Here is an 18,999-nt window from a genome sequence, read left to right as displayed (position 1 = left end):
GTACAATAGACTATACACGCCTAATGGTTTTAAGATAATGGCTAAATCTGCATATGGGTAGTAATATCGATAGCCTGCCATGTCAGAGTTCTGTCCTCAGACACCTTTTTCTCTTTCCGGATGAACTGTGTTTTTGTGTTTTTGCAGACTTTTTATGCAAAAGACTAAAATAACCCACATTTCTGACAGGAATCGCACAATTCTTCAGTCTTATCATTCAAAGATCTTATGTATACATTTCAAAACCGAGATTTATAGATTTATAACAGGAAACAAACTAAATCTGAGCCCCAAACGAACCCCAGAAATGTGTGTTAATTTAAATTATGCCTCTGAGACTGCAGGGTTTCCTGTACATTTGTGCTTGGAAGATAACAAAAGTAGAAAGAAGCCCATGGTGCCACCATCCTGTCAGCGTGACAACTTCTTCCTAAAGTGACGGAAAGTGAAACTCTTCCTCAGTTTGTTATGGGGACCCATGGGAGCCTCTGAATGACACCTGGAAGTCCCCACATTGACGGAGCAACAGAGCTGCAGTGTGGATGCTGCATACCGGAGGAGGTGCGGCAGAGCAGATTTGGGAGGAGAGGAGAGCGCTGTTGTTCCGTCAAAAACTCAAAGTCTGTCGAGCCCAGTCAGTCAGTGTATTGTTGAAAACGGGAGCGGCGGGCTGCAGAAGTTGCCTGTCCCATCACTCAGAAACTTGTCAGCTAACTTTTCGGATTGTTTGATTTTTTATGAGAGGAGGAAAGCGAGGGGATAAGAAGGTGAAACTGCGAGCGTCCGCGCGAGGGAATGGAGAAGCACAAAGGTAAGAGAGGAGGATTTTACACGAGACAGAGCTGCTGACTTCTCGAGTGTCTCTGTGTCATTACTGACAATGCATCTTTATGAATGCACTGTAAAGACGACTGCTTTACAACACATTTACAAGAGTATTCGGTGAGAAATGTTTATAAAATACACCAAGACTGACTGTTTATTTGTACATCCTGATAACATATGAACCATCCTATGACATTTATTGATTTTGGATTCATTAGAGGCATTTGCATGTGGCTACAAGCAGGTAGAAAGCCAGTTAATCTGATATTTTGGCGTTTGTTTAAAAGTCTGGGATACCACCATGAACATTTAAGGCATCTACATTTATGAAAAGTTGATTTGAGTTCTGATTGGTCCATTCTGTAAGGGCACATTGTTTCACATATTGGCTTGGATATTGGTCACCTGCCACTAATACTGATAATAAAAATTCCTCTGGGGGTGGGTTAGGTAGCCAACTAAGATAGGCAGGCTGTCTTGTCAAACTTGTTAGCTGTCTTTGGGCAATGAGTCCTCCGATTCCTCAGACTGAAACTACTAAGAAGTGAATGCACCCTGTGTCACCAACAATATGAATATGTGTGGCTTATCTCTGACCGCCTCTCCTCCAGTTGGGCTCTATCAAATAGTTTACACTGTGGCCACTGATGAATTCCAATAGCAGCAACATTGTTCCCACAGCATTCCTTAAATTGCTGTGGTTATTTGTCCATAAGGGATGAGCAAGGCCATTTAATACTTCCTAATTGACATAAACAAAGATGCTGAGCCAGAACTGTGAAATGAGTCGCACAACTTGCTGTCAGAACATCTAAAGAAAACAAGCATGGGGAGGTTAGTTGTCTTTGGTCCTAAGCAGTGATGGGAGAAACACAAGTGTGGCCCACCAACACACTATGAATTCCCCTCACCTTCACTGGTCTGGGTGAGGCAATTTGCTGGACTGAAAACAATGCTGACTATTCTAACTGGAATGGGATCACCACAATTTGGAAGAAAACAATCTTGCTGCAACATTCCCGTTCTCCAGCTGATTAGACGGCCCAGTCTGTTTACTCCCACACTCTCTCCGAGTAAATAGCCAGTGTTGCAAGCAGCCAAACGCAGAGGTTTTCTGTGTATCAGTTTTTCCTGTGAGGGGATTTCATTAGCAGTGGAAGCTTTGGATTGGTCTGTGTTCAGTTCATTCATTAGTTCATTCATCTATCCATCACATGTAGAGCTGAAATAATAAGTCAATTAATTGATTAGATGACTGACAATGAATTAATCTGCATGTTTGAGTAATTTTCAAGCAAAAAAATTCAAATATTCTCTGGTTCTCAGCATTTCTGACATTTTATAGACTAAACCATTAGTCAACTGACAAAATAAGATTAATCAATAATGAAAAGTTGCAGCTAATCACATGCAATATCTCCAATATCTTACTGTTATGTTTCAGCATTTATGAGATTACAATGATTATCCACCAAGGGAGCTACATTGTTCACTTGTTCTCATTTCTGATTGTTGAAAGTGGGACTGAACTGCCTATATAGTATGTGTCAGTATTTTAACACCTAAAGTGGTTTTCAAAGGTGAGCATTAGCATTCATTTGTTTTCAACTGATTAGGCTTTAAAAGCTTAAAGAATGGTTGCACTTTCAATTTAAGACAGGAGCTTCAATTATAAGCCGAAGACATTTTGCAGGGCAGGTAGGGGGGAAGACCTGAGTGATGAGGATATAATTCGTTAGAGAAAAAGAGAGCTGAGGGCATGTCGAGTGATGCAGGGCAATGATCTTGCACCTGGTTGTTACAGAGTGCAGAGAATGAGCTGGTGTGTGGGGTTGAAATAAAGACTGGAGTGTACTCCTTTGGCAGCTGTATGCAGCAGCACCAGGACACTGAATTAGATACTAACAGCCACAGGCAGCCAGTGGAGGAGGTACAGTAAAGGGAAACACTGGAAAATTCAAGGAGGCCAATGACAAGGAAAGGCATTGTTTTGTATTCTGGATATGCTCCGTGTTTCTCAAACCTGACTCATGCAGGTTTCATTCCAGAGAAACGCTTCAGCAGCTTATGTCACTGATTCTCACACCTTCTGCCAGAGATGAGGATCAAATTAGTGAAACCACCTGGAGCTGGTTTTTAACAAACAGCCGTCGGGGCTGTGATGGGACGTGTTTGAGAATCATTGTTACAGTAGGGGACGTATACTTCAGCAGCTCAGCCAAGAGATGATTGGAGCACTTATTATGCAATCAGTGGCCCATTGGTCACTCTGGCCAGCATCCAATCACAGTCCACATGCTAATGTTTCAGCCCACCACATTTTAAATAATCATATTGTCACAAATATTCATAATTTTCTCACCTGGCTTTGTGTACACCAACTGTCCTGACTGTATCTTGATCAGCCGACAAATTAGTGACAGAATTACATACATGCATATTTTGAGAACGATACCCTGTAAAATCAACATTACCTAAATAATATACAAGTACATATATAGAAATAATTAAAAGCGTAATTTCCCTAAATATTCCCATAAATGGAATGGATATGTTTGTTTATATATTTATATTTTTTTGCAAGTATTTATTATCTTCCTTGTCAATCAGTGCCTTCCACCTCATGCCCTTGTTTGTTTTGCTTTCCATGTTATTGTGGACCGGTTTCTGGGTAAAGCGTGTGTTGAATTCACTGATGGCTTCATGTTCTTTGCAGCTGGGTTTCACCCAGAGAAGCGCTGAGATCTATGACGATGGCTCCTTTTCTTGCCTCCAGCACCAGCTGTCTTCTCCAACAATGATCTGATTCTATAAGCACTGCCAAAATAAAATGTAAGACAAATGGAGGCAAACTGACACATTATTGAAGGACCTTTTTGAATCAGTGGATTAGTTTAAAAGTTGACGGACTATTAGAGAAAAGGCAGAAGATCTAATTTTCTTTTCTTTTTTTACAATAAAATCTTTATGTGCACAGCATTGTGTGTACTTTTTGATGTAGTAAAACGAGACGTGAGGCTACAGCCATGCTAGCGGCTATGTGAGGTTGTGGGCACAGCGGGGGGGGGGGGCAATGCCCACCCATAGTGCATTGTGTGCCCCCCATTACACACCCCTGGGTACATTTTCAAGTAAAAAGAAGAAAAAAATGAGACTGGGGGCTGCAGCACTCCTCCATCCCCAGGTGAGGGAGGTAAATTGTGTGGGGGGTTTTTCTGTCACATTATACCCCACCTCTCTGTCACCTGAGATGTCTTTTTCTTTTAATTATTGCGAGCAGCACAGGCTTTCCAGATGGTTTCCTATAATATTTTGTATAGTGTCCTGTAGTAATTTGTCTGTAGACCTGTTGATCTGTTGTGGCAGGAAGGCCCGGATTCACACAGCATCTTAAGCATGAACAAAATATTGTTCAAATACAGCTTGTAACCATCAGCACAATTTTTATGGCTATAGTTTTTAAACATAATATGTTTGTGTGTGCTATATTATTTTATGTAGTATACAATGTTAAAAACTGCTTGTTGCTGAAAGTAATTTTTTTATTTTTTTATTAACCTGTGTATCCCAGTACTGGTGGTGCTTTCAGAGATGCTGTTGTAATAGCCTACACTCTGTCAACTGTAGTTATCATGTCAATCAAAATTACTCTCAATTGCGCAGTTTGACTAATATGATTTGAAAATTAGAGTTTCATAGGTACTTTTCAGTGTAGTGAGTCAGTGGGTTTAGTGGGTTTGACCTCCCATAAGCTCAGCAGAGGCAGACTAAGATGTAGGCCGTCAGGGCCGGCATGGGGCCTGCCGGTTCACATGTATGTGTGTCATGGGCTATACTTGCCAACGGGGAGCGAGTGGAGTGCGGGTAATTCAGGAAGCTGGACTGGGCTATAAAAATGATGAAAAGAAAGACCGTCTTCCTGATCTGTGGCAGTGCAGTGCTGTGAGTTTGGCCCTTTTTGCCCTCTGGGTCTTGCTCTTGTTCATTTACAACACATCAATCGTGGCTTTGTTTATTGGATACAGGAGCTCTGGATCAGACCTGTATTGTGTGCTTTTCTCACCAGGTACTCTTTTGAAGGAAATGTTACTTAGAACAGGAGAACAGGAGCTTACTCACTTGTAATCACACACATATGCACACTCGCTAGGTCTTACTTTCCCTGCAGCCCTCCTGGCCACTTATCTGTGGGATAATAACTAAGCAAAGAAGCTTTTATGTGGGTGACTCTGAGGCGGCATTGCTAGTTAGTTTTTATTTGTCAGCAGCTGCTTCTAGTCTGTTGCTTTCTTTCTCATCAAGCCAAGACCGGAGCCTTGTAAAGCTCAAAAACATGGTCTCTAAAATATGAATCTGTTTATCACCATATGTTAATTGAAAATTAACACTGAGCCTTTTCTGCCTCATGGCCCAGGACTGACAGATTTTTCATCTCTGTGTGTGTTTGTGAGAAAACCCAATGGGAGAGAGAGAGTTATAGAGTTGTGTGTTATACTGTAAATCCCTGGCAAAATAGATATCTAACATAATTGGTAGCTAGCATACATTGAGTTTTCTACATGTTGTCCTGCTCTGCACAGATCAGTTAATGCTGTTTGGATATAAACTTGGTTTGGATGTAAAAGTATCTTTAAACCTGCATTAATTGATCCTCTTGAGGGCAGCGCAAAAAGCTGTAAACACAACATTGACATATCGTCACCTTATGAAGTTGATATAGCTAATGTTAGCAAGCAGTTGCTTACTTGCACATCCAACATATATAGAGCAACATTAGCATTCATTCATTTGTCCACCTGTCCAAATGTAATTCCCATATTCACTCTCCATTTAGCTTTGTTTTTGGTCTCCACCAACTCCTGAGGGAACTATCTGGCTCTTTAGCGGCTAAAAGCTCCACTCTGTTCACCAGCTAGTCGCTAACTTTGTCTGTCTGTCATTTGGTGCTGAGCATGGAGCGTACAGTGGGTTTATCTGAGCCTTTTTGTGCAAAACAGCTGCCTGCCGTTGAGAAACTCAACCAAAACAATGAAGTTGCTGGCTGTAAAACCAAAACTAAAATAAATAAGAAAGAGGCTAAAACACTCCATAGAGCTGAGGGAAACTGCAGAGTCTGGTGATATTCCTCTGTGGGTTCGTCACCACGATCAACACCTCATTTGATCCACTGTTAATATAAAAATATTAGAGCATCTTTAAGAGATGGTACTTTAAACTTTCACTTTCCATTTATGTCACCATTATACATCATTAAAGAAAAGTGATTGGCTTTTGACCCATAGCTGTCTTAAAAGGGCTTTTTTCAGCATTATTAACATTCCAGTACATTAACACTGTAATACAAACTGTCTTACAGCTTGTTTCATTTGTCTAAATTATAACTGCTAACATTGTAAACATTTCATTTGTCATTAAAATGAGCCAGCAACAGGCTACAGAAGTTCCTCAGAAGTTTCTAAAAATGTGTTAAAGAAACTTCCACATCTTTGAATTTGCTCAATACACACACACTCTCTCTCTCTCTCTCACACACACACACACAAACACAAACTTCATGTCATCAACGCTTTAAGCCAGAATGTTGGTTCAGCTCAAGCCTTTATCTGCAGGGACTACAGTAACATGCACTGCATCCTAATGATGAGATGAAGTTGCTCAAGTAGACCAGGCCCCCTTCCTAAAAAAAAAGAAAAAAGAAAAAAAGATTTACTTGGATTTTCAGATCCCATTAGCATGTTTCAGCTATAAAAACTGTCTGATTTCTCCAAGGGCCGAGCTGTAATCCTCGATATAACTGAGACAGCACAGATCTAAAGACTGGAAAAAAGAAAAGGGTGTTGGGAAAGATAAAGCGTGAGATAAAAAAAAAGGCAAGATTCAATAGTTGAGGCAGAGGGAAGATGAAGGAGAAGAAGCTTGAAAAAGAAAGTACACTTTATAAGTGACTCCTTCTTTACAGCTTCTGTCTTCAGTATTTGTACCTTTGTAAAAGTTAACACTTCAATCTGTGGCTCAGCACCTTAGGGTGAATCGCTCCAGTGAGCCTAGTGCTAATGTTTTAACATATGTTTTAGGATCATATGTTTTATTATACCGTACATACTTATCATCAACCGGTAATCCACTTTGTACTTTACACCTATTTTAATTTTATACTCATACCCACTTGGTACTTAATTTATCTTACCTGTATTATAGTGTATTATATTTTTTTGCTTAGTACTTCTATTCCTGTAACAAAAGAGTTTCCCCAATAAAGTATTTCTGATTGTGATTCTGACATCTGGCTTATGTTTCTTCTCATGTTCTACTCACATCGATCAAACCTGGTTAATATTCAGTTGTGCCATAGCAGCGTGCCTCAAGCATATTTTATAGGGAAATGTTATTTTTCATCTGCCAAAAAGAAAAAGCATAGTGAAATATGAAATAGTATGGTTAATAAATAATTACACAACTCTATACAGACACATACAGTATGGTGGGGGGTGTTCACTTAAAGGAGCCGTCTCATAGAGCTGACTCATTCGCAGCCAATATATCACTAGATCTCAGCCATGACCTCCTTTCTGACTTCAAGTGACTTCAAGACTGGCACAGATCTTATTTTGAACCACGTTAACATTTTAACCATGACAAAGCTGTTTACATAATTTGTATAATGGAGGAAAATTGCAAATTTTGAGTCAGTTTTGCCTCCCCATTGTTTATGAATGAATGAGTCCTTGGACTTAAGATTGCTGCTGCTGTTTCTATCCTTCCAGCTAGTTTCTAACTAGATAGAACCAAAACCTGCAGGCTCTGAGTTCAGCTCTGAGGATCATTATGTTAAACCATGCTGTATTTCACTCAGGTTGTCTCTCACTCTGCAGACTTGATAAGTCTAAAACAGTAAATCCAACTGATTAACTTACTTCTCCTTCAGTAGATTATGTATTGCATGAATACGAATCTTTCTTAAAACAGAGAATGAAAAGGAAAAGTGTCAAAGATAGGGAAAAACAGAGGCTCGCCTTTGACGTGATGAATGCTGTAGACTAGAGAGATTGATGAGTAGAGTTGATCATAGTGTTGTGTGTCAAGGAATCTAAAATGACTCTTTGTTTGCAGTGAATGTGTCAAGACAAGTCAGACAAGAAAAACTCTGTAACTGTATGGCCACAAAACAATAACCTAAAGTGAAATAAGTAAGATTGAGATTGCTAGGAAGATCAACATTTTCCTTTGAGATTTCTCAATGTCTTCTTACTTTTTACAAGGGCAAAGTATTTTGTTTAATTGCACATGCTGTATGTTCCAGATAAACCTGTGATAACAGTATTTGCTAACTCTCGTTATAGGTTAGGTTTCTTTTAGTTTGACTTATGTGCTTTTACCTGTAATGTTTAATGTACCATCTTGCTTCTAGCTTCAATGTATTCTTTCACTTTTCACTACTCTCATGAGTCACTTTATCCACTTCCTTCCCAAGTTCCTTCAGTGCTGCTATCAGACATAGGCAGCCCCTTTTCTGAAATCATCAAGTTGTCACCCACTTTTTTAAATTCAGGTTTCTATGGCAATAACACCAAAACACAGCTTGGATTAATCCAGCCATGTCCACGCAGTCCCTGCCCCACAGCTGAACCCAGCATGTTGCAGGGAGTTAGACCAGTGCCTGCCAATAGTGATCAAACACCAATCAAATCTGTGTTTGATCCTTTATTCAGCCCCTGCCATTAGCCAATTATCTGCCACTCTCACCAGAGAAAGGCCAGGCTGGAACAATCCAGTCATACGTGGCACCTTCTTCCAGTTGTGTACATTGAAACTGACCCAAAGGTCAATGTTGTTCGTGTGTTTTCCCCTGGAAATTTGGTGTCTAAGAGACAAATGATAAGAAAAGAATCTGCTCTGCTTCTGTCAGTTTTTTCTTGAATCTGCGACAGTGTATAAACCATGCTATCGTCAAAACATTTTACTGTTGCGTTTGGTCACTGATTTCAATTCTCCTTCTTTCCACCACTTCCCTTTTGGGTGGGGATGCAGCTCTGTCGTTGTCAGTCACAAGATGACACTAGATAGGCTCAGTGCTGTGTATCATTTGATGTAACTTCAGTCTACATCTACCAATCATTGGTTTCTTTTAAATTTTGTAAGTGTCTTATTCATAAGAAATATTTTTCAGAGCATGAATTTTAATGATGAATTGTTTAATTTTACCTTTAATTTAATTTATTTAGATGAGTATACAAATAGGCAACATACAAGTACAGTTTACCAACCCAACAAACCAATTTGGGTCAATATAGCACCAATTCAATACTGGGTTAACTTTACCCAGTACCCATGGGTAGAAAACCAAGCAAGACAGTGGGTTGTTTGTGTTATTTATATTGCTTTTGGGTTATTTACACAAACTAAAATATGGTATATGGTTGCGAACTGTTAGAATCTACTTTCGCTCTTTTTAAACTTTCATGTCACTATTTGTTACTGATTATTAATAATATGTTTATCCTTTGCAGTTTTGAATGCCATATGCACATTGTTTGGCGAACTAACTAGTACATTTGTGACAGTTTTATGTTCAAACTTGAGCTTGTTGTGTCTAACACTAGGTCAAATCAACCCATTGGGTAAAATTTGCCCAGTATTGTGATGGTGCTATGTTGAGTCAGTTTTGACCCAGTGATTTTTAGTGTGAAGGACATTAAACACCTTTGTTCATTGGTAAATTTTGTTAAGATGTTGAGCATGTTTGCAAATTGAAATTACAATCAATGTTCAATAGGCTGAAACTGCTGTCTCCTCTATAGAGGATACTGGAGCAGCTACTTGACTAGGGTGCCAATCAGATGAAATCACATTCAAACAAATTACCAGTTAATCTCTGTCATGAGTAATGGTGATAGCTGGTGTTGTAAACAAGTTTTATGAGTTTACAAAATGCTTGCTCAAGAAAGAGAACGATAGTTTTGCAGTTAGCTAAGCCAGTTAAGTCTGATTTAATGTCCCTTCATTACTTCATGTTTAACAAGTAAACACTGTGGTGATTGGTTGGTTGCCAGCGCAAAGTCAGCAGTTCTACATTATGCATTTTTAATTTTCCCAAATAACTAAGAATTATCTGTTTTACTGACTGTTATAAAGTGATTAAACATAGGTTTTTAACTAGTGTGCCCGCTGATAGCATGTTATATAACATAACTCAGCCATTCACTGCACTAAGCTGTAAGAAAGACACACTGATACACTGTAAGATAGAGTTGGACTTGTCCACCATTGATCAAAGACATAAACACGCTTGAAAGCAACACAAATATTGCATCAGTGAAAACTGTATATTTCCTGAAGCATGAATTGATATGCTGGCATTTGAAGAGTTGTTTTGAAAGTAGGACAGATGAAGGGAGATGAAGTAAAGATGAGAGGAAACATGAAAATGAGGCCAGTTTGATTTTAGAAATGAGAAAAGACAAGTAGAAGTACACACCAATCACACGTTAAAAAAGAAAGAGATGGCAAAGTAATAAAGGTTTGAGTTTGTTTTTGCTATCTAGAGAACTTGGGTCAACTGAGTACAAGAGAAATGCCTGACTCTTTTTAGGGCTCAAGTGTTGTTCCAAACACCCGTTATTGTTCAGTATAGAGACTACACTTGGAGGGAAAGCTAATTAGAGTCTTGTCAGATTATATATTCGCCCAGCATTTTTTGAGACTAAAGTAGAATACATATCAGCAACCCCATTTAACCTGGAAGCAGTCTGATTGGAATGGGAAGCCAATGCGTGCCTTGTTAATTTAATAAAATGAAATGCTTGCGCTTGCCTCTGCTAAGATGTGGCCCGTCAGTGTTGATGCAGGACCTCACTCAAGCCTCTAAGTATAAGAAATGCTGCCAGGATCCTGACAAGACCCCCTTGTTCAGCAGAATATTTGTTCAAATTTAACAAGGAGAATGGTGGTACAGATCCAAGGCCAATTCCTTCTCTTCTTTGAATGAAAAGCCCTTACTCAGAAATGACTTTGACATGGACTTTTTGAAAGCAGTTCTATTTTTGTCAATTTCATTAGCTGACCTATTGTAGGACTTGTTTCAGTTAGTTTTGGTTTAGGATAGCCCTAAGATTCCCTTATGAGTCTTAATAATGTTTTACCCTTTTATGTGATCCAATAAAGATTTGATATAACTTCAATTTTGTACTGTTTTAAGATGCACGAACACATTTTTCATGCACAGCTAACATTAAAACATTTTGTTCTAGTAAGACCTTGTTATCATCCTCCTCCTCACAGGACAGACAGGAGGTTAGCAGCTGTGCTTGAAGGCAGTTAAAGATTAAAAAGAAACTATCATTTGTAGTCCAGATGCACAGATGGACATAGATAGACATGCATGCAAAGACATTCATAGTTTCTGTTGGTTATTTTTGGAGGGCTAATGATTTCCGCCAAATTGAACAAATTTGCCCTTTTCTATCGCAGCCAGAGTCAGACGAGGTAAACAGATGGGGATGAGCACTGACTTCAGTAGCTTTCTAATATTGCAGAAAGCATTTATGTATAATATCTGAACTGATAAATCAGATCAAATTCCCAGTTTAAGTGTCAGCCTTCCTTTTCAGTTTCAGTCTTCACCTAATCAGATGTTGCAAACACATCTTACTGATCTGCCAACTTGTCAAAGCACTATATCGAACACAATATGAGTGGAGACATCAAACAAAAACATTCTTGTTAATGAAGCAAAGCAGGAAGTACAACCTCAGGCATGAGGAAGAGAAATTCCCCTTATGCATGATGTAGGTGTTTGAAAACCTCAAATTCAACTGATTATTGATCCAAATTCTATGTTGTAAAGTGTATTCTTTTATTTTATTCTTACCTGCCCTTTTTACTAAATATATTTCTTTGAAAATACCATAGCACTCTGGCTGGCTGATGGCTTCTTAGATTCCTTTTGGCCATTCTACAGAAGTGAAATGTTTATGCTGCGGAGGCTGCAGTCACTCACTGAATGTGCAGTGGGCATCTGGCCAACCTGTAGCCCACAGAGACGGCCTGCTACAGACCTCCCTGTCCTGTCAGCTGACTCCGTTTCCCAGGGTCCCCCAATCCAAAAGGCCATCAAAGTCAATCTCTGCAAACACACAACTACTGGAAATGTAATGAAAGTGAATGTGTGTGGTTTTAATCATTATAGTAACATTTCAACACATAGAGGAGTCAGTAACAGTTTCTAAGGATCTTTAGCATTGTTTAAGCTGATTTTAATTACTTTACATCCCCTATGTGTGTGTGTGTGGGTCTATATGTGTCCAAACCAGTGATGTTTTCCATGGTGCAGGTCCTCCTACCACGGGGGCCTCTCAGCAGAAGTTGACTCAGCTTGAGTAGGAGTCATTAAAAACAACCCAGCTTACTGGAGCTTTGGGAAAGTCTCTCGTCATCTCCGAAAGGCAACGTTTACCGGATTCTGACACCTTACTTTGCAGAAAATTCCCCCTTTGCAGAGGTTCTTTGATGTTTTGGAGTGTAGGAAGGAGGGGAGAGGGCATTAATATGTACTCCCCCATCAGTTTGAGCCGGAAGGAGCCACTAAAACAGAGTAGCTGACAGTTTTAAAAGAGTTCAGAGAAGAGCAGTTTACTATCTTTATGATTTGTGATTTGTTTTTATTTTTTGGAGAGTAGAGTTACATTCTTGAGTAGGGATGATTTTCACATATAATTGGTAGTTTTTGTTTCTGTTTTACAAAAAAGTTTGATTTTACTTTTAACTTTGTTTATTTCAGTTTTAGTTACAGCAGTTTGTTTTTTATAAATTACTATATAGAGCTATGTGTGATACTCACAGACAGTGATACTTGCAATGGTGCATAGAAAAGGGAAACAGTCATTGAGGGTCAACACACACACACACATATATATATCATATAAAGAACAACTTTATTGTGAGATCTACAATTAACAATTAATTATTATGAAATACAAAAACAAAAGCATAAGGAATGGATTAAGCATGGATTAAGTGTGTTTGTCTGCTCCAACATGAGCTGCAAATGTTAGCACGTCCAGCTAACTAGCTTCCTACCTGCAAACCCAGCCCGTTCACAATAGCACAACAGAAATGAAGGCGTATTTTTAACCCTTAGAGAGAGCTAGGCTAGCTGATGTTTCCACCTGTTTCCAGTCTTTATGCTAAGCTAAGCTATTTGTCTCCTATACATACGCACAAACATGAGTGTGGCATCGATTTTCTCATCTAACTCTCAGCAAGCGAAAAGGTGTATTTCTAAAATGTCAAACTTGGTTTCAGGTTTAGTTTAAAAAAGAAATTAGACGAGTCAAGGGATTTATAAATAGTGAGCTAAATTTCTCAGTAAACTATCTTACACTGCTGATTGAAGGAATCTTTTTTGATGCTAATTGAGGATAGTACTGCAACAGTTCACTTATTTACATTACTAATAACATTTTACCTTAATTGTATGTATGCATGACTGTCTTCTGGGGTTAAATTTGTGTCTATTTGTAACATCAGCCAAGTGGAAACAAGCGATGGTAAAGCTGATTATAATACAGAGACCCCTCTAAAAAATATCAAAAGGTAATGGCCTACATTCTGGGGGATTTCATACATTCCAGTATTTAAGAACAGTATGATACCCTCTCTGATATTACCCCACCTTTTACTTTAATAGGCTCTCGTCTTTATCCCCCTTCTGTCTCGTCTTTTGGTGAAGTGCTCACACACAGAGGCCCACTGTAGCAAGGGGCCTATTCATGAGGCCAAGAAACAGTGAAGGGAAACACAAAGAGCTCCCCACACAGTGGAGAGGGCTGTGAGCTCAGCGCTGACCCCTGAAGGATGTGTGTGGGCTGCACCCAGACAGTGGCCCCCGCCGACTCGGGCCCAGACTCCTCCCTGCGCTGGACTTGACCTTTCACTAAACCCATGTAACTCCCAAAACAACCTCAAACAGACTTGCAGCTGTCAATAGCAACTGGATGAGAGTAATGACTGAATGACATAAAGTCTGAATGGTTATGGACTGTTGCCAGCTAAAAACCTCTGAAGAGTCTCTCCCATGTCAAATGTTGGCATACAGCACACAGCTTGAAGCACAAAAGCCAAGACGTGAGAGTGAAATACCTAACAAACTAGCAGCTGAATTCACTGTGTTAAAAGACAAGTCATTGAGTTGAACTCCCTGTTTTCAGCCATAAATTAAAGTATAATATTCTGAATATTTCTGCCTGGAAACTTCACAGGCTTTATATTGCTTGTGGCTCTTCTTTTTCTTGCCAGTGGGAACTGTGACAGCTCTGGTCTAAAGCCATTGTTTGAATAATACTCCTATATATTTTCACACCAAGAAATGTGTAGTACCATTTATCATAAAGGAATTTTTATTTTGCTATACCTCTGAGACCCTCTTGTCTGTTTGTGCTTCCAGTGCTGGACCAGCTCCTGATGGAGCTCCACCGCTTCCTGCTCATCCTGGACAAGGAGACCCTGAGTGGGAATGCTACCATCCAGAAGGGCTTGCTCTCCGATCTCCTCCAGTCCTACAAAGCCTCCAATGGTATGAAGAAAAAACTCAGAATAAAAGTATTGGTTGTTGAACAGAGAGTGGAATGTACTACGGACAAGACTTTTCAAAGTGTAGTGGCTATATGTGCAGTAGAGTACTTATTTGCATTAAAAAAATGTTGATTAATAGGCTCACTGGCTTAGTTTTCTAAACATTTCAGTCAGGAAAACATGCACTGAATCAGCCTGAGCTCAGCAGATAGCTTGTGCCAGACCAGTCAGTAGGCAGACTGTTTTGCACACCTTCTATTTTTTTGTTAAATCTCACACAATGTAACTGTAACTGCAACTGCAAATACCCTAGTCTTGCCATTATCATTCAGGTAGAGGGGAAAAAAAACACTCCCAATCGTCTTGGGCGGCGCTAAGCCCAGGATGCAGTGATGGTGTCCTTACAAAACAGTAATACGTAGATAGCGAAAGGGGAGGAGAATTCTGACTGAAATGTAGATGGCAGGCTTATACAGCAGCCTACTTCCTGTGTGTCAAATACCCCAAAATTAGAAATTAGAAAAGTGAACTGAGAAAAGGTCTGTGAGTTGTCCCAGAATGTTGTTTGATTGTGTAAACCACAATGCTCAAAGACACTAGACTTTTTTTTCCCTTTGGTTATTTCACTGTAAGACAATCTTTCATTCCTCAGAGAGATACAATCTTGCCTGCTCTGTGTTATGAGTTGACATTTACCTCCCATGAAGGCTGCTGAAAAGTTATTGGAGAGTTCCAACTCCAAGAAATATGAGTAAATTTTTGTATTTGATAACATATTTATTGGCAAGCTCTCAGATTGTAATGGTACTTTTAGTTGACTAAGGCATGGTCAATTGTCAAATAGGTCAAATAAACAGGTATGTTATCTGCTAAAGGCGCCTTATTAGAGGTATCAAGATGAAGGTTATTTCCAACGAGAGCTTGGTCATTTCTAAAAAAAAAAAAAAAAAAAAGCTGTCTCAAACATTTCCTCAGTATTCCTTATTTATATTTCCTAATGTTGTGGTATTTGTCATTACATGACAGTTAAACTGGCTGCGGTTTAACCACAAATAAATATAGGTCATTCAAAAGCTTTTGACTGGCAGTTAGTCCGACTTCATGCAAAGCACCTTATGTAACATGTGGTCATGCCCTGCATTTCCCACAATTCAATGAGCTTACATTGTCGGCCATTTGGCCTAAGAGAAGCTATCAAGCAACCCACTCTGGTATTATTTTGCTTTTTTAAACTCTCAGTAACCACCATGTAATAATTATACTTTTGCAGGCTTCTATTAACAAATACATTTGGGCACTTTTATCCCATTTTGGTAGCTGAAAACCACATAATGGCTGAATTAAATATTTGTCCCTGCATTTCTACTTCCTTTGCAAAATTATCAGATTGACATTTTTTTATTTTGTGGTTATTAGTTTTACGCTCACAAGCGAGCTATAATCAAACAAAGTACCTCTTGCTTCATCATAAGATGATGCATGGCCTGTTAACTTTTCTGTCAAACAGCTAAAGACAAGTTTGTTTTTCTTGACACACAACATGAAAATGTGGCAACTGCTGTTGGGCTGATGTGATTTACGGTGCCTGGAAGTCAGTTAGTTACGATGTGAACCAGTGCTACACTGAGCCTCATCCAAGCCTCAGCCCCTAGGTGTGTGATTAATTGGGGATAATGAATGACACACTACTGCTCCTTCAGAAATCTTAGCTTTGTGTGATGTAGGGAAAAGTTGCATACTTTGAGCTATGAAAACATTAGACAGTAAAAATGTCCAGAACCCTCACTGGCTCAAGATCTCTTTTAACAACACACTCGCCATTTTGTTTTAGTGACCCAATTCTTAACATTCACTGTCACTTTTGGATTGAAAAAACCAATATGGGTTCTGCTACTCCCCCTCTGTCTTTTTCTGTCTCTCACACACTGACACACACAACCATTCACCAACACACACCAGCAGTCATGCTTTTCCATGTTCAGGTCCTGGACTCGTCTCTCCGTACTTCCTCTCCTGGCTCCAAGCTGTATCATTTTTCCGAAGCTGCATTTATCCTCTGGGGATGTTCACTTCCTTTGAGCAGAAGTTTATAAATAGCATTTCAACTCTGTTCCCTGAAAATCTGTTTTCACTGTACAGGCAAAACATTGTTTCATTCTGCTGTTGTTTGGTTTCACCTCATGATATCTATTTCAAAGGAGAAACCTTCTTCAGAGCATCACCCAGAGTTAGAGTTTTGTTTGATTTCCTCTCAGGGTATAATCTTAGTCAGCTAAAATATTTAATTCAATGAAAGAACGTTACTCAAAACTGTGCTGCAGCTCCGGAACAAATTCCCATAACAGGTTACAGCTAACCAGGTTAAACAGCTGGAGCCTGCTATGTGTGGCAATGTTATGGCGATGTCTTTGCCAGCTTGTAATTACTCCACCACTTTAAGACCAACGTTAAACCAAACACAGTCCTTTTCTCACTAAGCTGACTTCAGCATTGGTGTATGACATGAGGTTTCATCATCTCCGCTTATTGCCTAAATGATACCATTGCTCACACTGACCATAAATATTTACATATGAGTGCAAAAAGAAGTCAAATTCAGTCTCTAATGACAGACCTGATCAAGCACTTAAATTCCTAATCACTGTGCTTTTATTGTTGTCACAGGAAACCACAACTGACTCTAAGTTTTTCACGTTAATTAAATATTACCCTTTCTGACTTTCTGACTTTTTATACCTATAAAACGAAAAACTGATTTGATTAAAAGAAACAGTTTCTTTTGGACCACTCCTAATTCTTGTTTGTGAATATAAATGCCATGCAAATATTGAGTCTAAAGTATACTTTTGGTTATAATGTACACTCTCTGGATGTTTTGACTGGTCTTAGCAAATGGACCATGCTCAGGAGCTCCATCGGATATTTAGCTGTACGATCTTCAAAACTTCAAAGATAGAAGTGACACAGTGCTCTATCTGTGCAGGCAAGGAGTTGTCTGACTAATGTCCGATGAATGCCAGCCACGGTGAGGGTGGGTGTCAATAATGGGCCCATCTGTCTGCACAATAGGCCACTTGTTTGGGTCAAGTTCCCTTTTAATCCTGGACTTTTGACAAACATGATGAAAGTTTGTTTGGCACTAAGGAGGAGGAGATTTTCCCATCGGTGCTACAAGTAAATTCCATCGGAAGCAAAATATGCATGTTCTTCTTGATGACTAATCATTCTAAGGCAACAAATTTGTCTCTGGCAGAATATAGGAGCATGCACTAGCCTGATTGTATAGTATAGTCGAGGTGGGCAACTTTTCACAATAAAATATTTTTCTGGGAGTCAGAGAACACTTAAAGTCAAACAAATGAGTCTGGGGAGCCCTTGAGGTTTCAACAGCTGGGTCCTCACCTGTCCCACCAAGGGTTTTACTGAGACGACTGTTCTTTTGTGTTTTTGACAGGCACAAACTGTCTGTTAAGTTTGATTAAAGCTATAGTAATTCCTACATAGGAGAACCATGCATGGAGCTCTGTCCTGTAGAATAACTGTTCATGGGCTGAAGAGGTGCAGCAATTTGGACAACCTTCCTCCTTTTATTACTATTATCAAATGTAGAGACTGTAGCAGAATATTTGTAAGAATAATGTGTTATACTACTGATGCAAAATGTGCATGTATAACTTATGGCACGTGTTTGTCTAGTGTTTTGTCTAGTGGTATTAGAATAGCTTTTTCTAGTTTGTTTAGTTAAAGATAATGATTATGATTGTGGTAATGACTCACAGAGTAAAACTGTCTGTACTGAAGTATGCTGAAGTCAACTGTTAACCACCTTTTGCTGTCTCTGTGCAGGTGCTGACGAGGAGTATATCTACATGAACAAAGTCATTGTTACCGGGAAGGACAAAGATGACAAAGGTGTGGTTTTCAAAAGGTTCCTCTCCAAAGTGATATTGATACTGAAACAGAGCTGAAATATAATCTATAAAGAAAAGGATTTTATTCTTCCTATTGAAAACTAGGGATCATGACACAATATAGCATTTTTAGCCATGCTAGCGGCATGTCTCTATGAATTCCAATGTTGGTGGTTTGACCACTTTGGTCCAGACTGAAATAATTCAACAACTGTTGGATGGATTGCCATGAAATTGTATACACACATTCATGTTTCCCAGTGGGTATGAATGTGTGACTTTGGTGATCCTCTGACTTTTTTCTCAACATGCGGTTGACATTTTTGTTTTTTGTCTCAACAGCTATTGGATGGGTTGTCATGACATTTTGTACAGATATTCATGGTGCAGACATGGTGAATCCTAATGACTTTGGTGATCCCTTAACTTCGTCTTGCGCCACCAGCAGGTCAAAATTTTTATTTGTCCAATATTTTGGTTTATGACCATATACCTGCAAAACTAAAGACATTCCTATCAGCCTCAGCTGTACCTCGTGTTTGGTGCTAATTAGCAAATGTTAGCATGCTAACATGCTAAACTAAGGTGGTGAACATGGTAAACATTATACCTGCTAATTATCAGCATGTTAGCTGAGCCTAAGTACAGCCTCAAAGAGCCACAGGCATAGCTTGTTAGAAGACATTAATGCATT

At 39.2% G+C, this 18,999-nt stretch overlaps 1 protein-coding gene across 2 annotated transcripts in view; it reads left to right on the top strand.

Annotated features, from left to right (window-relative positions):
* The first annotated feature begins 459 nt into the window (after nt 1-459).
* Nucleotides 460-18,999, top strand: part of afap1l2 (actin filament associated protein 1-like 2) — a 39,556-nt gene continuing 21,016 nt past the window's right edge. The window contains exons 1-3 of one of the 2 annotated variants that reach the window (XM_044177699.1): nt 460-811; nt 14,267-14,395; nt 18,241-18,306. In XM_044177699.1, coding sequence (XP_044033634.1) covers nt 796-811; nt 14,267-14,395; nt 18,241-18,306 — 211 coding nt within the window. In that variant the 5' untranslated portion in view covers nt 460-795. The remainder of the gene's footprint in view (nt 812-14,266; nt 14,396-18,240; nt 18,307-18,999) is intronic. The other variant, XM_044177700.1, reaches the window with a different exon arrangement.

Source organism: Siniperca chuatsi, linkage group LG20 (assembly GCF_020085105.1).
Source record: "Siniperca chuatsi isolate FFG_IHB_CAS linkage group LG20, ASM2008510v1, whole genome shotgun sequence".
Taxonomy (NCBI): Eukaryota; Metazoa; Chordata; class Actinopteri; order Centrarchiformes; family Sinipercidae; genus Siniperca; species Siniperca chuatsi.
The sequence above is the reverse complement of the archived record's forward strand: the minus strand, read 5'-3'. Positions and strand labels throughout refer to the sequence as shown.